The 26,957-nt window shown below is 33.9% G+C and overlaps 1 protein-coding gene and 1 non-coding gene across 2 annotated transcripts; both read right to left on the bottom strand.

The window, feature by feature from the left end:
* Positions 1-21,872: 21,872 nt before the first annotated feature.
* On the bottom strand, positions 21,873-24,010 carry LOC131620135 (uncharacterized). Its single transcript, XM_058891154.1, has 4 exons — positions 23,821-24,010; positions 23,641-23,718; positions 23,444-23,536; positions 21,873-22,188 (listed from the first exon to the last, which is right to left on the bottom strand). Exons 1-4 carry the CDS (start codon positions 23,821-23,823, stop codon positions 22,117-22,119), a joined length of 246 nt encoding a protein of 81 aa, XP_058747137.1. The 5' UTR covers positions 23,824-24,010; the 3' UTR covers positions 21,873-22,116.
* Positions 23,999-24,089, bottom strand: TRNAY-GUA (transfer RNA tyrosine (anticodon GUA)). Its single transcript is given in 2 exon segments — positions 23,999-24,034; positions 24,053-24,089. It is a non-coding gene; the product is annotated as a tRNA-Tyr (tRNA).
* Between the last annotated feature and the right edge of the window lie 2,868 nt (positions 24,090-26,957).

Here is a 26,957-nt window from a genome sequence, read left to right as displayed (position 1 = left end):
CTACGTCTCAAAAAGTACAACACCATCTACGAGTATACACTTAGCATCGAGGAAATCTCGAAATGGGTTAATCAAAGGTGATCATTTCTAATAAAGACCCTGGAGTCGGGGGAACCACATCTAGGGGGTTCTCCTAAACAGGGGCAAAAATTTCAAGGAGCACAGGGGCATACAATCGAACATCCTATTAACTAGGGGCAGTCTTCCTAAGGTTCAATCGACTTGGGGCACATCTCAAAGCAATCTCAAACAGGGGCACGTCAAACATGGGAAGAATTCAAATTCAGAAGGATAACACACTATGGATAGTCCTCCATATCATGGAAACCAGGGGCACACCCTTTAATCTAAACGGCAAAGCATCCGACGAGGTTATTCCTCGGGGCACTTCCCTCATAACTTGGAGATCATAGGCACCTTCTCCACTGAACACTGGGGCATTGGATATCAAATCCATAAGGCAAACAATTCAAAGGTTAAAAGTGTGGAGAACCTCCAAAGTTTAAAGGCGTGGGGTACTTCTAAAAAAATCATCAAACTGGGGCAAGGCGCACAACAAAAGGAAAAAGGCGTTCTCGCACCTTACAACATCGAACAAATCTTTCTCCTAACTACGATCTTCAAAGTTCAAACAAAACAGGTATTGGGAAATTGCGCTAGCATCACACCCCACCTTATCAAACAAACCTGCAACTCCAGCAAGCTATATACGCTTTGGTTATCTACAACCTACCATTGGAGCATCATACAAATACATACAAATCATGCATTGCATATATTGGCTGATACATTACACCGTAACTCTTTATGTGGTCTTCTTTAAGACGAATCTCACGATCCTTTCTAGGAGTTTCTTCAAGCTGTCTTATGCAAGACAAATTATCACCATTTCCAAGAACCTCTTTAGATAGTCTTCTTTAAGACATTACTTTTCTAAGCACCTTTTCAGGTAGCCTTCTTCGAGACATTCTTGTCCAAAGCACCTTTTCAGGTAGTCCCTTTCAAAAAAAAAAACAATTCGTCATCCCTCTCAAGAACCTCTTCAGGTAGTCTTCTTTAAGACATCTTTCAACCTTTTCAGGTAGTCATCTTTAAAGACATTCTTCATCCCTTGCTAAGAACTTTTTCAAATAATCTTCTTTAAGACAAATTCCTATCTACGCTAAGAGCCTTTACAGGTGGTCTTCTCTAAGACAAATTGCTACCATGTCGAAAAATCATTTCAGATAGTCTTCTTTAAGACAAACATTCACTTCCATTCCAAAAAGACCTTTTCAGGTAATCTTACAGAAGACATTACTTCATTCCACTCATTACGTCAAACATACGCATAAGCATACATAAACATTACAAAGCCAGCATAAGCATAGTCAGGGTATAAGTGCAAGCATGGAGTAAATAAACTCAATGGGTTTAAGGAGATAAAATCTCGGGATTGCATCATCATTAGCATACATACATACGCATTAGCATACGCATATCATCTAGTGCATTTACACATCACAAAAAGCCCAATTTCTATTGGCAATCCAAACCATCATTAAACCCAGTTCCCGTCTGGTAATCAGTTCCCGTCTCACTATTACATCAAAATTCAAATCATACTACAAAAGCCTAGTTTCCAACCCTCGTGTTGTGATTGGTGTATTTTCTCCGACCCTCGAGTCGTGAGTCTCCGAACAGGTGAATCTTTTCCATGCAGGTAAGTTTGCTAGAACTATAGCAGGCGATCACTCTTATGCAGGTACGCTTGTCAGAACTATGGCAGGTAATTCCTTTGGTGCAAGTGAATTGTCCGAACTAGGACAGATGATCCTATTGGTGCAGGTGAACTTGCTAGAACTATAGCAAGCAATCCTATTGGGGTCCACAAACTGCGAGTAGCTTACCAGCACTATGGTAAGTGAGAGATATAAACTGCGAGTAGCTTACCAGCACTATGGTAAGTAAGAGATACAAACCGCGAGTAGCTTACCAGCACTATGGTAAGTGAGAGATACAAACTGCGCGTAGCTTGCCAGAACTATGGTAAGTGAGAGATACAAACTGCGAGTAGCTTGCCAGAACTATGGTAAGTGAGAAATTCACAAAATACGAGTAGCTTACCAGCACTATGGTAAGTGAGAAATCCACAAACTGCGAGTAGCTTACCAGCACTATGGTAAGTGAGAAATTCACAAACTGCGAGTAGCTTGCCAGCACTATGGTAAGTGAGGGGTTCACAAACTGCGGAGGCTTGCTAGCCATAGCAAGCCAATTACACAATCAACAGAAGGTACTCGCTATTCCTTTTCAGGAACCTTTCCAGGAAGTCTTCTTCAAGACGTATTCCATCCTTTCTAGGAGCTTTTTCAGGCACACAAGATTTTTAAACCGTTCTTCAATTGGGTTTATCACGTTAGTCCCTCGGCAGTGATATCTTCCAAAACATCATCAACAAACAATCAAAGGTGCTATCTTTCTTTTCAGAATTACTAACATACTTCGATTAACGTAACTAACAATCATGCATCATTTCAACTAACTAACCTCATTCATACATTACGCATATACATGCATGGCTCTCATTTATTTTGAGAAGCTCACTGCATCAGGCATCGCATGCATCATACCATTGCATAAAATTCAGGTTGCCTCGTTAGGCTATGCTATACAAAAAAAATCAATCATCTGGTTCCTTCCAAAAGGCGTGTGCTTCACACTTAGAAGAATGGCATTCACCTTGGGTGGCATCTGTAAGCCCATCTCCCGCTGAAGTCCTTCTTGATAAATGCAAATTTTAGGGCATTTCAGTGTCCAATCATCTTCTACCTTCAGATCACGATGGACAGACGTGCCTATCTAAATTCTTCAGGTTTAAGAAGATTGAACAGGGGCAGCTGTCATACCCCAAAATTTGCCCGATTGATCTATATCTTTTAATTCATCAAGGGTCAAAATTAAGAGTCATGGGGTTCGACATCCCTATTGTCAAACCCATCCTCTTATAAAATGTCCTGAGACAAAATGGGGTGCAATTAACAGGTGTTTTGGGATCCAAACCTTGGGTCCAATTATTACAAGAGTCTTATCCTTTTTTTGGATTATAGTTCTTTTACTAACATTTGTTTTCTGGTTATTATTAAAATGTTATTACTAATATTTTTATTACTAACTATTAATATTTAATATTGGTAATTTTTATTATTAGTATTAATATTAATAATAGGTGATATCATTTATTAGTAATATTATTAATCTTAGGAGGATTATTATGTATTGATTCCTATTAGGAGTAGTATTAGGCTGTAATTAATTAGATTTATTATTTTTATTAGATTTTTAGTAATCATGTAGTATATTAGTATTTACTATTATTATTATTATCATATTATTGAAATAAAAAAAAAAGAGAAAAAAGTCAAGCAAGGTTGGTCCAGGTTTTCACGGGCAAAAGGAGTGGATTGGCAAACTCAATATCTCTTCAAATCTTCAAAAAAAACAATAATGCAAAAAATCTATATCTTCCCAATTAGTATGATTGAATTCAATTTTGAAACCTAAATTGTACTAATATATATATATACAGAAAAATCCTAATGCAGAGGGGAGTGGGATTGGCCGAAAAACATAGGGTGTAGAGCTCTGAAAACCGCAAACTTAGTGGCCATGGCAGAGGATGATTGAAGCCAATTCAAGCCACCCCAAGGATTAAATCACGCCCCTCGGTCCTCCCTGAAGCGTTACAGGTCATTGCAATACACCATCACGCCTCGAAACACAGTCGCATTATCACGGTTTGTTCTTTCTTTTTTTCGGATTTGAATGCTCAAATTTATGCATTGTAACTATGTTTTGAAGGTATAATTGTGGTTGTAATGGTGTTTAAAATATTTCTGGGCAGTTTAATTTATGTTTAGATGGAGATTTAAGGGTATGCCATGGTTAGGGTTCTTGAGTTTTCAAATTGGGAACATTAAGTTAGAAGTAAAATTGGCTGAAATTAATAGTTCCATTGCATTCAGAGGATGTCTTTTAGTTGATCTGGGTGTTTAATTTGGATTTATTTGGATTATGTGAAGAATTTGACAAGGGCAGAAGCTATTGCTACAGTTTGCCCGTTGGTATAGCTGATGGCAACAACCAAAAAACATTGCCATAGGGGTCTGTGTAGTTAGAAAAACTCACGATGAAGAAGAAGTCCCCCCCTGGGTCTGCGCGCTACTTTCTTTTATTTGTGGCTTGTTCGTTTTATCATATATTAGCGTGCAGGACCATTCTTTAAACAGAAAAAAAGTGTAGCACAGTTGGTAATACGTAAAGCCTGGTATAAGAGAGGTCGCGAGTTCGATCCTCAGCGACCACCATTATTTTTCATCAATTTTCTGGTACAACTATGCACAAGATCAAGCGCTTGCTCCCTTCATCCGCCTACCGTACACCAGCGATCATCAACCATAGGATCCCCCAGCTAGAGATCTAACGTACAAGGATTGGAGGTGCACCATGGAGCTTCAAGGGCGCCCCACACAGGATTGAAGCCAGGTTTCTTTTATATTTCTATATTATTTATATATTAATATATAATTGTTTAATTGTAAATGTATTAATATATATATATATATATATATATATAATTAGTTTTTTTTTAGGATTAGAATAAATTAGGATTAAAATTAGGATTGGGGGTAGGAATACAATATTTTCCCGATTATTTTGATTACTCGATTATTCGAGTTAATTAATTTAATTAGTTTTAATCATAAAAAAACCACAATAAACCCTGGAAATGTTTATACTATTAGGGTTTGTCCCACCCCATTGGCCACTTGGCCGAAGGATATTAGGATTTAATTTATTATTTGTTTCGATCGGATCTATCGGTCGCGATGGTTAATAATCGATTAATTATTTAATCAAATCCTATAAACTAAAATAAACATTATTTTGCTAAATGGTTTTAACCATCTTATTGGTTATGATGATTAGCATACCTTATCAATTTGTTATTATTTGTAATCGTATTAATCGGTTATGAGAGGTAACAGTATAAAAATACAAATGCATAAAGTAATAAAATACGTTAATTCATTATTAGTGATAATCGAATCAATCGATTTGAATTGGTAATGGTGCAAAACCCCAATCTTTTAACTATGGTGATCAAACCTATTGATCATTGCGGTTAATTGTGCCAAATCAGGGTTGTACGCCCAAAACATTTAAAATACACTAAACCACATTACTACAGTAATTCATCTCTTCAATACTGCGATTGTTCATAACTACGATAAGGTAATTCAAAATACCTTCGAACATTTGCATTTCAAAAACAAATTCAAATACAATTAATTCAATTCCAATGGCGTACAACCCGTCCCCCGAACTACGTTGACTCTGATCCTCCATAAGGAGGTACGTAGGCACATGGCAACAAGGCGAGTCTCCCTCCTCAAAATCTCAATTTTTCCCCTATTCAATTCCTTAGCTATAAGCCTTGCCATAAACCTTTATCTTTGAAGTATTAGCCTTTAGGAAAGGGTTGAGGGTGCCTAACACCTTCCCTCGACCTGAATATAGTATCTTACCCCGATCTCTATACTACGTAAGGTTTCCTATTCGCCTTGGTAGAATAGGTGGCGACTCTCTAAGTAAATTTTTAGGCAGGTTGCTACATTGTGTTCTGTACGAAGCCCAGAATTGAGGCTGACTCTGTTTAGGGAGACTCTATTTGTGTGCCTTGTACAAAGCCCAAGGTTGTGGCTGACTGCTGAGGATAATTGAATTTTTGAGACTATGAATGACTCTATTTTGTGTGCCTTGTATAAAGCCCAAGGTTGTGGCTAACTCTAACTAGGGAAAACATTATTTTCTACCTTGTACAAAGCCCAAGGTTGTGGCAGACTCTTAAATAAACTGAGTATGGATGACTCTATGGGGAAAAGATCCTAGGTGTTAGGAATCTTTGACACATGAAAGTATGGTTTAAACTGCCTTGTACAAAGCCCAAGGTTGTGGCTACTGAAAGATGAAGAACTCACTGGGGAGACTCTATTATCTGCCTTGTACAATGCCCAAGGTTGAGGCTGACTGTTGACAGGGGAGTTTTATTGTTTGGTACCTTGTATGAAGCCCAAGGTTGAGGCTAACTGCTTTTGTTGGTTTTGACTCTACTGGAGATTAAAAAGACTATTTTTCTTTGGAAGCTAACCCTTTCCAGGGATTTTTGACTCAGCTGGAGAAATTATTTGGTAAAAGACTGACTTTATCATGCTTTTGGAGGCTGACCCTTTCCAGGGGTTTTGACTCTTTTGGGGAAATTATCTCCTAAGAGAAATGAATCTTTAGTTTTTTTGACATTTTTATTAATTGACTTTGGAGGCTAACCCTTTCCAGGGGATTTTATTGAAATGATGGATTGATTTGGAGGCTAACCCTTTCCAGGGGTTTTTATTAACATGAAGGAATGTGTGGAAGCTAACCCTTTCCAGGGATTTTATTGAAATGATTGGCAGAAAGATTATCTAGTGGAGACTTCTTGTTTAAAGCCCAAGATGAAGGCTGACACATGCTGAGGAGAAAATAAACATAGATTCTAGACTCTACTAAGGAAGATTGATGAAGATAAGGGTGACAGAGACTGTCCATGTCTCTCATTCCAAAAGGTGTACTCAATGTAAAATTGAGACAAACTTAGCTTGTTTAAAGTCTCGTTTAAATTGGAAGAAACTCACCAGGGTAGGCTAAAAGGTGACTAAAGACCTGTTCCTATGTTTATAAGAAACCTGATGGGTCCTTGTATACAAGCTCAAGAGGAAGCTGGAAATGCTTTTAAGAAGCCTGTGGGTCCTTGTACAAAGCCCAAGAGGAGGCTAATCGAGGGTCCTTGTTATAGCACAAGAGAAAGCTATGTAGTTTTGAACTTATTTTGGCTCTAAGCAAATGGGTAAGAGGTTTCACCGGGAATAATTCCTCTTTGGGTGGATGTGTCCTATATTTTTGGATTCTAAGGTTTTTACCAAGATGTTTCACCGGGAATAATTCATCTTGGGGGTTTGAACTACAGATCTCTAATTAGGAAAGAGCCTTCACCGGGAAGACATTCTCAATCCTAGGCCATATTCCTATAATATATATATATATAGTTTAACTGTCCTAAGGTTTATACTCAAACGTAGTTCTAAACTAATATATGCACAGTTTATATTTGACAGTAATTTAAATAAAGACTGTAAATTGAAAGCTTGTAAAGCCTAACCTGGATGGAGTGGAGGCCATTGAAGAAGTATATACAGAGCCTCAACAGTAATTTTTGGATAACAGTTGAATATATATATGATAAACAGTTAAGGGTTTTTGAAAACAGAAGAAGTGAAGATGGACAAAGGTCACATAGGTATCTGAAGAGTTTCACCGGGAATAATGCCCTTCAAATACCAGAAGAATGTTTTGAAAACAGAAAGAAGATTTTGAAAATACTGTTTTGAAAACAAGCTAAGAAGAGAAGGTTTTTGGGACTTACACTCTATTAGAGGCCCAGTACTTTACAGTACTGGTGTAAAAGCAATTTGAAAAAAATGATTTGGAATGATACAAGGTTTTGTTGTTTGAAATCATTAGTTTATGTCTTCTTCAGAATCCTTTGGGAAATTTGTGAAAAATGAGGCCAAAGTTGGAAGAAAACTAGGTTTAAACACTTAGAAAAATTTCTAAGTGTTTATGACCTAAACTTCAAAATTTCCAAAACTTCATAAATGGTTGATCTTTTGAAAAAAGTTCCCTTGTAAGATGTTGTTTTATTTGGCAAGATCTACAACTTTCATGTTGGAAGTTTTTTGAGTTGTGTAGGTGAAATTTTGAGATCTCACCATGCCTTCAAAAACCCTAATTCCCGACTTTTCGCTCCTTGATGGATTTCTTTGAATTTCTTTGGCCAAATGACTTTGACATCCATATATTGATGATATTGATCTTTGAAAGTCATTTTTTGACCAAAAACCTTAAAAGTCAATGATGATCCTTCACAGTTGACTTTTTCTTGACAAAGTGAATTTTTGGGCTTTTGTGTAGAAATAAGATCTTCTCCCCAAATGGATGATATAAATGGATTATATGGAGGTAGTAGAGATCATTGAATCATGTCTTGAGTTTTGGATTCATGCCCTGATCAAAAGTCAACTATCTTGGTGAATTAGGTCAAAACCCTAATTTGTCGACCATGTGAAAATAATGACTGTAGACTTTGAATTGAAGTGTGATGTCTAGTAGACCTTGTCATATGAGTTATTTGAAGATGATTGATGTCTTTGAATGACCCTCTGAGGTTTTTTAGGGTTTCCCAAATGTGATCCCTGATTTCAGTCCTTGATAGGCTCAAAACCCTAGTCTAGTGACCTGAGTAAACCTGTACTCAGATGACTGGATGTCTAATCAATCATAGGTGAGAAAAAATGAAGTTCTTGGGCCCTATGATTGTATTAGAGACTAATCTTTGTATTGATTGATCCTTTGCCTGAGCTTTCTTGTCTTTGAGCATCCTCGATTAGGTACCAGATGGAGAAATGACTGCTCTGGGTACTTGTCTTGCCCTGATGAAAATCCTGAAGATATGTCATCTCAGGGGGGTCAAAAATTAGGGTATGACAGGAGGCTAATCGAGGGTCCTTGTTATAGCACAAGAGAAAGCTATGTAGTTTTGAACTTATTTTGGCTCTAAGCAAATGGGTAAGAGGTTTCACCGGGAATAATTCCTCTTTGGGTGGATGTGTCCTATATTTTTGGATTCTAAGGTTTTTACCAAGATGTTTCACCGGGAATAATTCATCTTGGGGGTTTGAACTACAGATCTCTAATTAGGAAAGAGCCTTCACCGGGAAGACATTCTCAATCCTAGGCCATATTCCTATAATATATATATAGTTTAACTGTCCTAAGGTTTATACTCAAACGTAGTTCTAAACTAATATATGCACAGTTTATATTTGACAGTAATTTAAATAAAGACTGTAAATTGAAAGCTTGTAAAGCCTAACCTGGATGGAGTGGAGGCCATTGAAGAAGTATATACAGAGCCTCAACAGTAATTTTTGGATAACAGTTGAATATATATATGATAAACAGTTAAGGGTTTTTGAAAACAGAAGAAGTGAAGATGGACAAAGGTCACATAGGTATCTGAAGAGTTTCACCGGGAATAATGCCCTTCAAATACCAGAAGAATGTTTTGAAAACAGAAAGAAGATTTTGAAAATACTGTTTTGAAAACAGGCTAAGAAGAGAAGGTTTTTGGGACTTACACTCTATTAGAGGCCCAGTACTTTACAGTACTGGTGTAAAAGCAATTTGAAAAAAATGATTTGGAATGATACAAGGTTTTGTTGTTTGAAAACCTTAATCATTTGATTTATTCGGAGATTGAAAACAGTTTTGAAATTTGACAAAAAGTCAACTTAATTAAGGTAAAGATGAAGATCTATGCCTAATTAAGACCTAAACAATTAGGGTTTTATCATAAACTTTATTTACAAAATGATTAGGTTAAAACAAAGTGAATGTATATATTTAAAGTTTTTAATAAAGCACTTAAAACATACTATTTTAAACCTAATAAAAATATATGAAATAAATAATATTTTTATGATTTTTTTGATTATTCACAAAATAGATGTATTAAATGACAAGTGTGTGAAAAATGAAGTGAAAATAAATTAGTTTGATAGGTTAATTAATTATGTGAAGTTGTGAGAAAATTGAAGGAAATAAGTGATAAAAAATAATGTTTTGTCACCTAGAGGGATTGAACTCACGCCCTCCAAGTCACTAACCCAAAATAACACCACTGGGCCAACGCGCGCTTGGTGTTATTGTCACACATCCAGTTCATTATATTTTCAAACAAGTGGTTAATCATGGAAAAATAAAAGAAACAAAAAGTCTGGGGCGAGGGGGATTCGAACCCCAGACTTGAGGCATGAGGAGACTAAGAGCGCATGTGTGGCCACTGGGGCAAGTTATTCAGTCGTTTATAAAACACCTATCATTAAATATAAAATAAACTCTACCCTGAGGTTTGAAATTTGCGCGCCACAACCTTTGTCATCTTCTTCCTCAAGCTCCAACAATTTGAATTTCTGAACTCTCTCAATTCTCAACCATTTGCAACGATATAAAGACCAAACTTGCTCTAAATTCACTCACGATTCTAGATATGTAACTATTATGAATTTATATTAACTATATCTACTGAATTATCTAAAATACGTGAAGAACCCTAAAATTTGGAATTCAAATTAAATGACTATACTGAAGCATAAATGACTGATGATAGAGGGTTTTTAATCCTCTTATGATGCTGAATAGAATGGTGTTGAGTTTTAGCCAGAAAGATACACGAATTAGAGGGATGGAGTTGAGAAACTTACCTCTGAAAATGAAGGTCGTGAGGATGTTAGAGAGCACCTGGGCTTGAATGAATGATCTCAATAGCTTCCTTGAGACTCAATGTGCTAACTAGATGCTTATTGGAGCTTGAATCCTCCTGAATTGCTCTATGGACCTCCCTCGATTTCAGCTTCAAGTGAACATGGAGGGTGATGATTCTCGAGTTACAGATGAGCTGCAGCCATCTGGTTAGCTTCACTATGACCTGAGGAGTGTGTCTGGATGATTGGCTTGGCTTGAAAACTCCTGAATTACTCCATGGTCCTCCAACTGCAAGTGCTCCAAATGAGAGGTGAAGGTGATGATTCTCCACGCCCAGAAGTGTTCCAGAGGTTTGGATCACTCCCAAATGCCTCCCTCAATGTGTTTGAATACTTATTTTCAAAGAGAGAGCTTTGGTTTGAAGAATCCGAGTCTTCTTGCCAAAGGACCTTTGAAAAAACTAAGTATGAAGAAAGAAAAGAGAAAGCAAGAATTTTGTTGCTTTGGTGTGTTTTTTGAATGAGAATGAGGCCTCTATTTATAGGCAATTGGTTCAGTACTGATTGAGAGAGTGAGCTTGCTTAGTGGGAGAGTTTTGGTTTCTTAGCCATGAAGAAATTCAAAGAATATCCCAAGTGCAATGATGAGAATTTTGATTCCATTTGATCAGTCCCCTAGCCCTCGATTTTGCTTGATCTAAGGGGACAATTCTGAGCCAGAAATAAGCTCTAATTGGTTGGTGAGAAGATTCCTTGGGTGATTCATCAATTTGCCATAAATTCAAAAATGTAATCATTACATAATCACATGTTCTTGTTTTTTAGAATCTTCTTCAATTCTTATGGCATGGTGAAAATTAATGCATGGCATTGTTTCAGATATGTTATGGGTCGTGTAGCATCCATAATTGAGGTCATGTGCACAAAATTTCAAAGTTCAAAAATGATGCATGACCTATAATTTTACTTCATGAGGCCAACTTTGAACAAGCATAACTCTTAGCTCAAATTGAATTTGGAGAAGGTTGAACACAATTTGGAAAGCCCTAAACATCTACTTCAAATCATTAGTTTATGTCTTCTTCAGAATCACTTGGGAAATTTGTGAAAAATGAGCCCAAAGTTGGATGAAAACTAGGTTAAAAACACTTAGAAAATTTCTAAGTGTTTATGACCTAAAACTTCAAAAATTTCAAAACCCTTAAATGGTTGATCTTTTGAAAAAAGTTGTATTGTAAGATGTTGTTTTATTTTGCAAGATCTACAACTTTCATGTTGGAAGTTTTTTGAGTTGTGTAGGTGAAATTTTGAGTTCTCACCATGCCCTCAAAAACCCTAATTCCCGACTTTTTGCTCCTTGATGAATTTATTTGAATTTCTTTGGTCAAATGACTTTGACATCCATATATTGATGATATTGATCTTTGAAAGTCATTTTTTGACCAAAAACCTTAAAAGTCAATGATGATCCCACACAGTTGACTTTTCCTGACAAAGTGAATTTTTGGGCTTTTGTGTAGAAACAAGATCTTTGCCTCAAATGAATGATGTAAATGGATTATATTGAGGTAGAAGAGACTCTTGAATCATGTCTTGAGTTTTGGATCCATGCCCTGATTAAAAGTCAACTATCTTGGTGAATTAGGTCAAAAACCCTAATTGTCGACCAGAGGACAATGATGACTGTAGACTTTGAACTGAGGTGTAATGTCCAGTGGATCTTATCATATGAGTTATTTGAAGATGATTGATGTCTTTGAATGATCCCCTGGGGCTTTTTATGGTTTCCCAAAGGTGATCCCTGATTTTAGTCCTTGATAAGGCTCAAAACCCTAGTCTGTGGATCTGAGTAATTTTGTGTTTAGATGACTGGGTGTCTTAATCAATCATAGGTGAAATAATGAAGCTCTTGAGTCTCATGATTGTGTTAGAGACTAATCCTCCTATTGATTGATCCTTTGCCTGAGTTTTCTTGTCTTTGAACACCCTCGATTGAATGTCAGGCTGCTCTGGGTACTTGCTTTGACTTGATGAAAATCCTAAAGATATGTCATCTCAGGGGGGTCAAAAATTAGGGTATGACATCTATTTCCCCTTTTCTCTATTACTCTTTTATGTTGTTTTATTATTGAACACTACAATATATTGAATCAAATTATATGTATAACTTACCAACTGAATTGGATATAGATTGGCATGCAATGTTGGGTTGGTTGAAAATATATATGTTGAAGAAGTCCCACATCGCTCAGTTTTGTGAAGGAAGAGGGAGTCCAAAGTTATATATAGGATTCAAGTTTTTCTTTACAAGATGCACCCGTCAAAAGCACTTTAAGCTTGTAATTGACTTTCTTTATTCTCTTATGCTCTTGTGTTAGAGTGTTGTGAGATGTAGTTAAATATTTTTTTAGGGTGTGGCTGTACTAGGGGACCTGAGGTATTTGAGGGCATATTATGTATTGTAACAATTTTCACATAGTGTTATTCTCTAGTTGTATAATGACAACGGTCGTGGTTTTTTCTCCGGTTTTGGAGTTTCCACGTTAAGTTCTTGTGTTGTTATTTTGTTACTTTTTTCTCTATGTTTGTTATTTTCCCAACAACTGGTATCAGAGCTTTTGGTTCGATCCGGGGATAAGAGTTGTTAGTATGCTTTGTGGTTGTATCTTTGTCTGATCTTCCACGTAAAAAAAAAGGGTGGTGTTGTGAAAGACTTGTTGAGCTGCAGTCATAAGTTCTGTTGTGCAGTTTGGATTGAAGAAAATTGATGGAAAAATTGTTTTTGACTTGTGGAAAGCTCAAGTCAAAGATGCGTTGATAACATCAAGATTACACAAGGTGCAAGATTATGTCGGTGGTTGAAGAGCTTCATGCCAACAAGGAAGTGACACCATAAGTTTTCAACATGGTTTTCGGCATGTGAAAATTCTTGGAGTGGTTTAGCTTCAGGTGAAATTTATTCTTCATGATAAAGTATATTATTGTCGGTGATGACGATGTGAAATTCTTGAAGTGGTTTATCTTCAAGTGAAATATATTCTTCAAGAAAGAGTGTGATAGTTTTTAAAATTATGATTTTCAGTGAAAACAATGTGAAAATTCTTGAAGTGATGTAGCTTCAAGTGACTATACTCTTTATGGTGGAGTATGATTTTCGGTGAAGACAATGAAAGTTGACGTATTATTTTCAATCAAGGGGGAGATTGATGAGATTGGTTGAAAATATACATGTTAATACTCTTTATGGTGGAGTATGATTGTCGGTGAAGACAAAGAAAGTTTACGTATTATTTTCAATCAAGGTGGAGATTGTTGGGTTTAGTTGAAAATATATATGTTGAAGAAGTTCCACATCACTTAGTTTTGTGAAGGAAGATGGAGTCCAAAGCTATATATAGGATTCAAGTTTTTCTTTACAAGATGCACCAGACAAAAACACTTTAAGCTTGTATTTGACTTTCTTTATTCTCTTATTTTCTTGTGTTAGAGTATTGTGAGATGTAGTTAAATATTTGTTTTGGAGGGCGTGGTTGTACTGGAGGCCTGAGGTATTTGAGGGTATATTATGTGTTGTAACAATTTTTACATGGTGTTCTTCTCTGGTTGTCTATTGACAACGGCCGTGGTTTTTTCTCCGATTTTGGAATTTCCATGTTAATCTCTTGTGTTGTTATTGTGTTCCTATTTTTTTATGTTTGTTATTTTTCCCAACATGCAAGTGGATATGTATCGATACTGATAATGTTTAAACCAATCATTTAACAGTTTTTCCGGGCAAATAATCTGTGATAGAGGAAATAGTTGAAGAAGCATTAGATTATGTTCTTCCGGGCATAAGTGAATCTACATTGCTGGGCGTTGTTTCTCAAATCATAGATCAACATCTTCATAGTATTTTTCAACTCTCCTTTTTAATTAGAGCTGAGGTTCTGCAATGGTAGCAGGTATATAAATGTGAGGTTCAATGGATACTTCTGCAACAACAATTGATTGAATAATTTTATAGTTATTAAAGAATCAAGAGTGATGGAAAAAGTGCAAAATGAGTTAAAACCTATAGTGGGTATGAAGAGGAAAGTGGATGAATCAAATTTGAAAAAATTTATCTATGAATTTCATTGGTGATACAGTGGATCGGTTCATTTTCAAAATTAGAAGATCGATTTCCCTTTTTGTAAACACTTATGTTTAAATTTTAAGTATGTGATTTGATCTTAGAATGTGGAAGTAAAAGAGAATAAGATTTTAATATTGAGAATTTACGATTAATATTTGTGCATGTATGTATCTTGAAACTTTCAATTGGATTTCTTTGTGCATGTATAATATCAAATGTTTATAATTAGATCTTCGCTTGATTGATGTTTATATTAGCACATTTATACAATACTTATTTTATTTTAATCAATATTTTTTTAAATCCTTATTTTTATACGTTAAAACTTTTTTTCTCAAAATTATTTGTTTTCTCTAACAGGTCATATGGTAGATGAAAAGTGAGAACCCAGTTTTTTTTAGCTTTTAATTCAAATTTTTAATTTTTAATCATCTTAAAGCTAGTTAAATGATAATTACAATAATAATAGTCAAATTATCATTTAATTTAGATTTTATGAAATTTTATTATTGAATATAATTATTATTACTAAATTGAAAACTAAATAATTCCTCATAATAATTATTTATTTCTTAATTCCCCATTATTACTAAATTGAAATAATTTATTTTTATGAAATATTAATAAAAATCACATATTTTTAAGAAATATTAAACATAAGAATTAAAGTATCTAGAAAAATTACAATTATTCATCTTACTACAACTTATAACTTTTTTATTCCAGGGTTAAATATTTATTTTATTATTATAAAAATATAAGAGTGTAAAAATTATTTTTTAATTATTTAGATCCTTATTTGAGATAAAATATATTTTAAAATTATTTAAATTTTTATAGAAAGGTTAATAAATCAAAACAAAATCAATTGAGATTTTGAATTTTTGAAAACTTATGAAATAACTAAAAGTTATTAGAATCTTTTCAAATTAACTTCATAATTGTAATAATTATTAAAATATGTTAAACGATAGTCATGAAAATTTAATGATAAATGGTAATCATAAAAACTAATGATAAAAAATAAAATGTATTAATATAGTTATGAAAATAAATGGTAATAAATTTAACTATTGATATGATTATATGTATAAATGAGAATAAGAAACAGATTATGAAATTTTCGAAATTTTTTTATTTTAGAATTAATTTAACATAGTATTTATTTCTTTTTTTAATCTGTGCATGCTTTTTTAATTAGTATTTATAACTTTTTATTCATCATTTATTTTTATATTTATAAATGCATTATCCATTATATGTGATAAATTTATATGTTTTGTAATACGAAAATGGTATTCAAAATTTTACTTTAATGTTCAAACATTTAATTTTTTAAATATAATTTTATTTTTAGTATTCAAAATTTACGTGGTTGTTGTTATTAAATTTATTTTTCTTTTTAAAATTTTAGTAATATATTAATTATAATTAAAACTATTATTAAAATATAATAAATTATATAAAAATATTAATTTATCAAAAATGTTAGTGTTTTTTATGATAAAATGTTATCATTTATACTAAAAGTAATTTATAAATATCTATTTTTGATAAAATAACATGAGACAATGAAGATAGAAAAATACATAATTTTGTTATGAAAAAGATAAATGTAACATCCTTTTAACATTTCTACAATTATGCATTATCATTTTATTTAATTAGTACACATAACATATATTTCTATCACTGCATCAAAAATAAGTTTTGTCTCTTTATAAAAATGTAGAAAATAAATTTTGACGGGGTACTGTCATACATTTTAGATTTGTAAAATTTGTAAATTTGAAATTTTACGGGGAGCTGTCATATAGTTTAGGTTTGAAAAAATGGAATATTATCTCATTTGGACTCAACTGGGGTTTGTTAACTCATATGGATTGACGGATAGATGTGAAGGTATCTTTGAGATACCAGCTATTACATAAATGTTTTATATATATATATATATATATATATATATATATATGGAGCATATCAAGTGAGAGCATTTTAAAATGAGAGATGAGAGGAATAAATATCAATCATTGGATTCATCAAGCGAGAGAAGGTTAATGCATTAATGTGACTATTAATTTCTCTCTCTTGATGAATCCAATGGTTGATATTTATTTCTCTCATCTCTCATTATAAAATGCTCTCACTTGATATGCTCCCTATATATATATATATATATATATATATATATATATATATATATATATATATATATATATATATATATATATATATATATATATATATATATATATATATAATATAAAGGAACTTTGCGAGTTAGAATTAGATACATGCATGTAATGTGAAATTTCGACCAGACTCGAGCGATAGCACGGGTTTCCTACTAGTAAACAATAAAATTGAAAGATTGAGAAATGAGAAAAATGAATATATATATATATATATATATATATATATATATATATATATATATATATATATATATATATATATATATATAAAAGGAAAAGGTTTCCCGGAATCTATCTATTAATTATTGTCTCTTAAAATTTAAGTGAAATCTGAGACATTATATATATATATATATATATATATATATATATATGAGGAAAATATCCTCTTTAAGGTTTCCACTTCACAACTGTCACTACTTTATTCACATATTCACAGTAATTAATAATCTCCTCCTTAAATAAGAGTTTGAGATGAAAGACTTAGGAAAGATAAAATTATGTTTAAACTTACAAATTGAATATTTGGACAAAGGAATATTTGTACGTCAAGAATGCTATATAGAAAAAGTGTTAAAACGCTTATATATGGACAAAAGTCACCCGTTGTCTACTCCAATGGTTGTTAGATCATTAGATGTGGAGAAAGATCCTTTTAGACCTCGAGAAAATGATGAAGAATTGCTTGATCCTGAAGTATCATATCTCAATGCAATTGGAGCACTAATGTACCTTGCTAATTATACACGTCCTGGTATATCATTAGCAAGATACAGTTCTTCTCCTACACGGAGACATTGGAACAGAGTCAAACATATACTTTGTTATCTTAGAAGTACAATAGACATGAGTTTGTTTTATACCAAAGTATTCAAATTTGAATTAACAAGTTATGCAGATGCAGATTACTTGTTAGACTCTCATAATGGTATATCACAAACAGGTTATTTGTTTACATGTAGAGGTATACCTATTTCATAGAGATCATTGAAAAAAATCATAACAACAACTTCATCTAATCATGCAGAACTTTTAGCATTACATGAGGCAAGTCGAGAATGCGATTGGTTTAGATCCTTAATTCAGCACATACAAAACATATGTGGTTTATCTTATGAAAAATTAAATACAACGACCATATATGAAGATAATACTACATGCATTGCTCAATTGAAAGATGGTTACATTAAAGGATACTAGACAAAACACATTTCTTCAAAGTTCTTTTTTACTCATTGTTAGCTGGAGATTTTGACATGCAGTTAATGTCAATTTAAGGATACCATGTTTCGAAGAATAGCATGAGATATAGCTTCATAAGGCCATTTATGAGTTTATTCTTATAAAGAACTTAATGTTATGTTGAAGTGGAGTCCAAGCTAAGTTTCTTTGAGTTCGAAGGAATAAAAAGACTTAGAATATTTTCAGACATTTTGGAGGAAACACTTCGACGGTCACGTTGGTTGCATTTTGAAACTTCGAGCAAGAAAGATTTGAATTTGAAAGTAATTCGTTTAACTAGAAGGACGCGTTGAAGCTTTAGAAGATCGAAGCATTTGAAATGTCGAACGTGGCATATTTTTGTGAAGAGTCCGTTAGGGTCGAATTAGTATAAATACGGATCTTAGTGTTCAATTTGTACAAAATCACTCAAAATTACTCAAGTACCAAGCGTAAGAGAAAGAGTTTGCTGAGAATGTACGTGTAATACCGACATTACTTTCAATGTTATTTTCACTTTATCAATACAAGTCATTTATACATCCCTGTCAATTTCCTTTATATTTCAATCGAAGTCTTTAAGTTTTTTACTTCTTTTTACATGTCTTTTACTTTCCTGCAAATTTTAAACTTGAAACCTTTTATTTTGGTCATTTAGATTTCGTATTCGAAGTCATTTTTTATTTATATATCATAACATTTAGAAAAAAAACCTTGAATACATTTGTCAAACAAAGTAGATATAAAATATGAATTCAATCACAAAGGTAACATCACTTCGACACATGTCCTAGGATCAATCTAGTCGATCCTGTAAGTTACCAAACACATAGAATTTGGAGGACTAGCGGTTGTTTACCAGAAATCACTGTAAACACTCATGATCTTCAAAAGAGTAGTGATATAAGCATCCAACAAATTTATTCATGTGATAATCTTGCATACCGTTTCACAAAGTCACTCTCAAGTAGAATTTTTAATCAACTAATATAAAAGATTGGTCTTCATTAAAAAAAATGATCATTCAACTGAGGGGGGGAAATGAAAGGATATTGTACTCTTTTTCCTTCATTAGATTCGTTCCCATTGGATTTTTTAGTAAGGTTTTAACGAGGCATATCCTCAATGGACATCCAATGGAGAGTGTTATGAATAAAGATAAAAGTGGATGTCCATCCTTATTCTTCTTTTTCATCTTCCTATTCCCTGTTAATAGTAGTGATTTTCCATCTTCCTTGAGTCATATAAATAAGATTCACATTGCAATGTAATGTATACTTTTAAAGAAGATAATACAATATTGTTTTCTCTCTTCTCTTCCTCTCGTTGACTCTATATTATTTTATTTAGTTTTATAACAAATTTTAGCATTTACTTCTCTATTATCTATCAAATATGGTTTACTGGAGATAGTCTATTAGGAACCAAAAAATTGAAACAAATAAACAATAAAATTAAAAGATTGAGAAATGAGAAATGAGAAAAGAGAATATATAGGAGGAAAATATCTTCTTTAAAGGTTTCCACTTCACAACTGTCACTATTTTATTCACATGTTCATAGTAATTAATAATCTCCTCTCCTTAGTATTGTATTTTCTAATTAATATACAAAAATTTCTCTCGCCTAACAAATAACTTAAGTTCTTTCAAATCCTCTTTATTCTATCCTTACTAACTCCCTATTTAAAATTCTAACAAAAATTTTTGTTGGATTTAAGTGTGATCAGTTAAATCTTATATTGTCTATTAATGAATAGAATGTTGAATTTTTATGAAAGATGATCCATATACTTGATGCCTTAAAATTTTGGTTAAAGATGTGGTGTCTTTCTCTCTTGTGATCATGAAGCATTGATCACATTATTGTTGCCGACTTCTCTAAACTTCCCAACAAATAGCATCAGAGTCTGATTCGACTTGGTGGGGAAGCGAAACATAAATTCAGTTATAGGATGTGAGGGACTCACCACTTGTGAAGGGCTTATTGTATACAAGTGTGAGTGGTTAACTTCCACATCACATATGAATGACTGAAATGATGGATTTATAATAAAGGTGACTCATATACTTAATGTCTTAAAGTTTTTGAAGGAGATGCATGTGGCGTCTTCTTCTCTTGAAGTCTTGGAGTATTAGTCCCGTGTAGGGGAGGCAAAATGGGCCGTCCGCCCCGCTCCGCCCCGCTCCGCCTTATGTCCGCAAAAAATAGAGGAGGGCGTGCAAGTCCGCTCAACAAATAGTATCAGAGTCTGATTCGACTTGGTGGGGAAGCGAAACATAAATTCAGTTATAGGATGTGAGGGACTCACCACTTGTGAAGGGCTTATTGTATACAAGTGTGAGTGGTTAACTTCCACATCACATATGAATGACTGAAATGATGGATTTATAATAAAGGTGACTCATATACTTAATGTCTTAAAGTTTTTGAAGGAGATGTATGTGGCGTCTTCTTCTCTTGAAGTCTTGGAGTATTAGTCCCGTGTAAGGGAGACAAAATGGGTCGTCCGCCCCACTCCGCCTTATGTCCGCCAAAAATACAGGAGGGCGTGCAAGTCCGCTAAGTGGAAATGGGCATAATAGTATAGTCCGCCCTGTAAAGGTGGTGGGTGGCGAGCTTTGGCGGGCAACTAGTTTTGACAGGACGGATTTTGGCAGACGACGCGTTTTCGCGGGGCGGGTTTTGGTAGGCGGAGGACCCAAAATCTCAATCCAACCCGCATTTTTAAACGGGTGCGCGGCGACACGACAGACCACGACCCATTTTGCCACTCCTAGTCCTGTGTCCCCCGGCTTCCTAGACTCTCCAACAAGTGATTTCTTTGATATGAGAGTCTCATTTTTTGAAAAAAATCTAAATTATTCATTGTTCGGTTAATTTGTTCATGTTAAAATTCAGAATTTATGAATAGATTTATGAAGTAATTTGTTAATGTTTTAATATTGCTGCATAAGTGTCAACAACCCAAACCCTCCTTCTCCGTGTCTATTCTCCCCCTTTATGCCAAAGAACCTCAGCATGAGAGTCTTACATTTGAACAACTCTAAGTAACTAACTTTGGCTGAGCATGCTCTTCTTTCATCAAATCTGACCAACACTTTTCCGTAAATCATTACTGCAAAACTTAGTACAAAACAGCCATCAACAGAAAAAAGTTCACATGATGTTGCTGACAACTTCACCAACAACCTTTTATTGAACATTTCTTACTTTCTATATTGCCCTACCCCAAAGCAATAAAGGAGATTCATACACCATGGAAATATTGCAAAATCAAAGCCTTTCACTTTCAACCATTTCCATGCTAAACTTTTTGCGTCCTCAATCAACAATTTAATCACAGTCTTTCTGCTGGAAAATGTTTTTATTCCTCTATTCCAAATCACTAACACATACAAATTAAATTGTAATGAACCTCTATTCCAAAATCATCCCTTTGTTCACCAAACTTGAAAACTAACCAAGGTGTTCTTTAGCTTTGCTGCTCATCATAGTGCGTACACCAATCTGTTTAAACAAATCATTCCACTCAATAGAGTAAAATAGACACTCAAGAAATAAGTGATTGACTAGTTCTGGTTTTATCACATTTTCCTACAGCTTTCCACCTCCTCCACATAAAAAATACCCCATAAGATTGTGGCACCATCAGTAGCTTTTGGTTTCAATCTTGTGCTAGATTTTTTATGTTGTGTTCTTGTTTAGAAAAAGATCAATATCAGACAAGTAGAAAAAAATTAAGCTAGTGGACATTGTTTTTCCTTTATTTTCAATGACACTTTAAAGTTAAATACAGACGAGTTTCTTGAGCAATAAAAAAAACAATGCTCTTGTGCTGTTCACACAATTTTCCTTACAACATTCAAAAGGATCTTCCCTCTTTGGGGATGACCGTGAATAATCAAGGCTCAATGTTATAGGTTTTACATGCAAAAATTGAGGGCAAAGTATTATAATTGACTTTATATAGATGAGTTATTTTACAAAATAGGAAGATAAATAATAATGACTACCATCTTACACCAAGCTACCAGCTTGTATTATAAACGATCTCAAGTAATATGATGATGAGGATGACGACAACAATAATTATAATATAAGATACAGATATGAACCATTAAAAGTGATCTTTTTTTTCCTTTCTATCAAACCTTGTTGTAGAGGAGGTGCCCAAAATTAATTAATCCTGCTTGACATCAACACTTCCAGGTTTAGCGGGTTCTATCGGGGATGGTCCAGCATCTGCCTTGTCCTGATATAACATTGAGATTTGTAATTCAATTTATATTCATGTTCATGGAAGCTTCACAGATGAAATCATCAACACAATTGTTTACAAGCACACACATTCTCTAACACAAATATCATTCCCCACATGCATAAAACAACCAAAACATAATCCATGCACTGATGAAGCCACAAAACTCAACAAGGACAACCAAAGGATCACTCATTTATACACAATATACATCTTTAAGATAATACAAAAAACAACAAAAAGATTTCTTCTCAATAAGGAATGTTTGTGACTACCGTTAACACAAACCCTTGACAGTTAAACAAAATATCATAATGGAAAACAGACATTTGAAAACAGGGGTATAGTACTCGCTTCTAATACAAATTTTCCCTTATTCATTTCACCAATTATACTTCATTTCCCAACAAACCTTATGGAGCATTATCACTTATAATACAACAAGAACTAAGCTTTATCCTACTAGGCAGGGTTGACTACAAATGTTAAATGGTGCCACAATGTTTTATTGCAAATCATATATATAACCAACCATTGGGCTCTAAATCTTGTGAATATATTCCTATAGGACAGTTGTTCTTCCTTAGTCTCTAGAGATAGAAAAACCCTTCATCTAATCTACTCTCTTTACTATGAAATTTACAGGTCTCCTTTGCACATACCCAACCCACCTTACTCGAAATCCAGCCATCATTTCTGCTACAATATTTGCTAACCCTACTCTCTCTAATACTATTAGTACTACCTCCGTCCCTAATTATAAGACCCTCTTGAGTTAACTAGTTTCAAAAAGATCATACGCACAATTAAAAAAGCAAAAGTATTCACAATTGGTAGCAGAACCCAAAACAATATTTTGCTAAACAGAAAAACTATTCCACAAGATCATATTTCCAGTCAATACTTCTAGAGAGAAATATTAAAAGGATCACCACTTACCTACGTTCGTTACTTCTACACTCACGAAAACAGTTCAACATTTCTCACACAGACGATCTCATATCTTTCAATATTTAAGTTATGCTATTGACATAAAATCTCAACAAATTAAAAGAACCTTGAAGTACAACAAAACGGTTAGTCATTCATAAGCACATCAGTCTTCAGTTCACACAGCACAGGCATTAGTTCATCTAATGAATTTCAACTTATGAAGCGTGAACACCAGACACAACACTGACAGTGACACGTCGACACCGGTATTAATTTGAATTTGAAGAAAATGATGAAATTGAAAGTAATCAATCACCTTGTTAGTGTTGTTTGAAGGCTTGATTGGACATGCTGGAGGAGCTCTCTCTGGTTTCCTATACTCCCAACCAAAAACCCCATAGATTTTCCCCTGAAAACAGAAAAAAAAAAAAAAAAAATCACAATTCACAAATGCATGCTCAAAAAACAATGTAAATTTTCAAAATAATTAGCAAAGTTGAGTAAGATCAATACCATGAGAAAATCGAAGAGTAGAGGAAGAACATTAACGATTGGGACGAGAAATAGGGGAAGCAAACAAACTAAGCAAACCTAAAACAAATTCAATTTCATTTTTCAGAAAAATCGATCGCGTAAATAGAATGAACAATAACAAATCGAAGATCAAAAGAATTGTTATTACTGTAACACTACCATTTTGGGATTAGTGGTTGCCGGAAAAATCGACGATGGTGGTTGTTTCGAGCGTCGATTGACGGAATCAGGTTGAGGTAGGAGAAAGAGGGAGCGAGAGAATATTGTAATTTTAGACCGAAACTGAGGGTGATTTGGTAAATTTGTATGACGGTAACAAAATAAAAAGAGGAAAAAATCCGACCTACCGGATTCGAACCAGTGACCTAAGGATTATCTGATGGATAGCCAACTACAGTCCTCCGCTCTACCAACTGAGCTAAGGTCGGTTGATGAATGCAAATCTCTTCAAAACTATATAATTTTCTTGAATTAATCCATTATTAGTGTATGTTATAGATGCTATATAGCAAGACAATAAGTAGCTATATTAATTTGCCTACGACCAAAGACTATGTTGAAGTTTAGACGAGAATGCAAAACATAAAGACTATCTTGTAGTTTAGATGAGAATGCAAAATGTGGTGGTGATTGCTTTCAAAATCTCTTTTGGAAGATTCGTAGAAAGCATTAAACCTCTTTAGATAAATTTGTTCTAATTTGTGTGAACTTAAACATGTTCTTTGTAATAATAAATCTTTTATATTAATTAATAATTGTTTGTCTTAGATTATGTTTGAGAAGAGATTAGATCTAATGTTATTGAAAAATTATCTATATTGTTAGACTATGATATATTCAATTGTGACATAAATATTTTAATTGTCGTTGAAACTTTTTTTATTGTGACTTCACCCAAAATATTGGGGGTTGTAATTAAAAGAAGCAGATTGTCTGATAATTTGTTGACATACACTCGTGAAAAATAAGTTAGTAAAAATATAGTGTAGAGAAGATACACTTAAATTGTATCATAAAGACTTAATTATATAAATTAAATTTTAATATGTTAAGATATGTTTGACATGGATGGTTGTTTTTAGATTTATAAGAGCATCTTCAATGGGAAGAATTTATTGATTCTTTAATTCTTAAGTTCCGTTGCTTATTTTTTTAACCATCAGAGTGTGTTAATGTGACAACATTAGTTGCTTACATTTAAGAGATGGAGCTTCATGAAGCAATCTTGAAAGTGGAGAACTTAACATTAAATATTATTATTTTTGAACCAATTCAATTGAAAAGTGGTCATTAAATTGTAGTACAAATAAAATAATATAAATTGGTGGGGTCAAATATATGTTGCTTATTTAATTATCATTGGAGTAAAAGTAGTTGAAATTACATAGAGATTGATTATATGTAATGTGGCAATTTGGACCCACAAAATATGACACAAGTAACCAAAATAAATTCTCCCATTGGAGATGCTCTAATGTTTTCTCCGATGTAACTCATTTATTTTATTTTGAATAAAATGATACTTATTGCATTTTTATTTTGGTTTTCAATACTTGTATAGTTTTGTTCGGGGTTAATTCTGACATCAAGTGGTTTCAGCCTCATCCAATCGTAATTGTGGGGGATTGAACGGTGGTCCTGCCTACCAAATCCAACGTCAATCACCATTAGACCAACTAATGATTGATCATACTTATTGCATTTTATTATCAATGCAAGATGAAGTTGCTTAAAAGGGTTGTTAATCGAAATGAAGGCTTTATTAAGGAGTTGTCTATGAAGAGAGCTTTAAGAATTGTTGAGTTAATGCATCTTCTACCACAACTAAGGGATGCTCAAAGTGAGCATATTTTACTTCAATCATTTATAGGTATTGCCAAAAAAAATTGGCGTAAGAACGAATCAACCTAATCATATGGAGGAAATAACTATTTGGTTTGATAAAGAGTTGTGAAGGGAGGTTGAAGACATCATGTATGGTGGAGGTCCTTTCTTTGGGGGCCATTGATGGAGGGAAACTTATTTACCTATTAAAGTTGGGGGATTGAATTTGTACTCGGTAGTAGAGACTAATTCATACGCTATTGTGGCTTCTAGAGCTCAATCTTGGATGTTACATAATCATATATTGAGAGACAGTGGGTATATGATATGGACTCTAATTTCGATAGAGTTTTGGATGGTCTTAGTGTTGCGATTCCAAATTTTGACCTTAGTAGTTTTACTAGCAAGAACATTGTCCCTCCTAAAACATATCATATTTTGGCGAGTGCCCTTTGAAAGTGTGAAAAACACTACACAAGGGGGCTTGAATATGGTTTTTAACAAACAAAACTTTAATAAAGAAACAACTCCCCTATTTAGACAGCAAACTCTTTACTCTTTATAATAACTATAAAGTGCAAGAAGGAAAGAACAAAGTATGTTTATACTAGTTCACTTGAGAAATTCCCAAGCTAGTCTAGTCCACCCGCCAAGGTGATTTCGTCTCTCTCAATCGAGGTCTTAATCCACTATAACCAAACTGATTACAGTTGCACGGGCAACCGCGGATTACTAATGATGCACAAGCAACCGCAAGTGACTAACTACAATGCACAAGCTACCCGCAAGTGACTAACCCTGCACAAGCTACCCGCAAGTGACTAACCCTGCACAAGCAACCCCTATGACTAACCCTACACAAGCAACCGCCTGTTACTAACCCTGCACAGGCTACCGCCTGTGACTAACTCTGCACAAGCAACCGCCTATGACTAACAACCTTTAAGACTCTCTAGTCCTAAACTTCCCAAAACTACAGACCAACAGGTCTCTTGAGGCATAATCAAACAACCATTTGAATCAAGGTTTGTTTACAATATAAGTGCTTCTACACAAGCTGAATGTAAACGATATATTTCAAAACTAGACTTAAGAGTTTAAAGCTATGAACAGTCTTTTCAGAATGGATATGATCGTGAATTCGCAGCTTTCTCTTGAGTCTTCAAGCCCTTTATATAGCCAATATAATAATATATATGTTTGAGGGCAGTTTTGAAACTTCTAGAAGTTTGGCGACTTGAACGTAGTGGGAGACAAGATAGTACGCAATGTCCGTCCTTTCTTGGTAGTGGAACGAAAAATTTGTCTGTACCTTGTATCTCGTATTACATAATGTTATCTTATATTATTCTTGAACTTTAGAGGCTCACAGCATGAGTTAGAAGAAAAGAAAATAAGCTTTGGATCTTCAGAGCTTCAAGTCTTCAGAGTCCTCAGAACCACGTCTTCAGAGTCTTCAGCACTTGGTCTTC

This window comes from Vicia villosa, linkage group LG1, assembly GCF_029867415.1.
Source record: "Vicia villosa cultivar HV-30 ecotype Madison, WI linkage group LG1, Vvil1.0, whole genome shotgun sequence".
In the NCBI taxonomy this organism is placed as follows: Eukaryota; Viridiplantae; Streptophyta; class Magnoliopsida; order Fabales; family Fabaceae; genus Vicia; species Vicia villosa.
The sequence above is the reverse complement of the archived record's forward strand: the minus strand, read 5'-3'. Positions and strand labels throughout refer to the sequence as shown.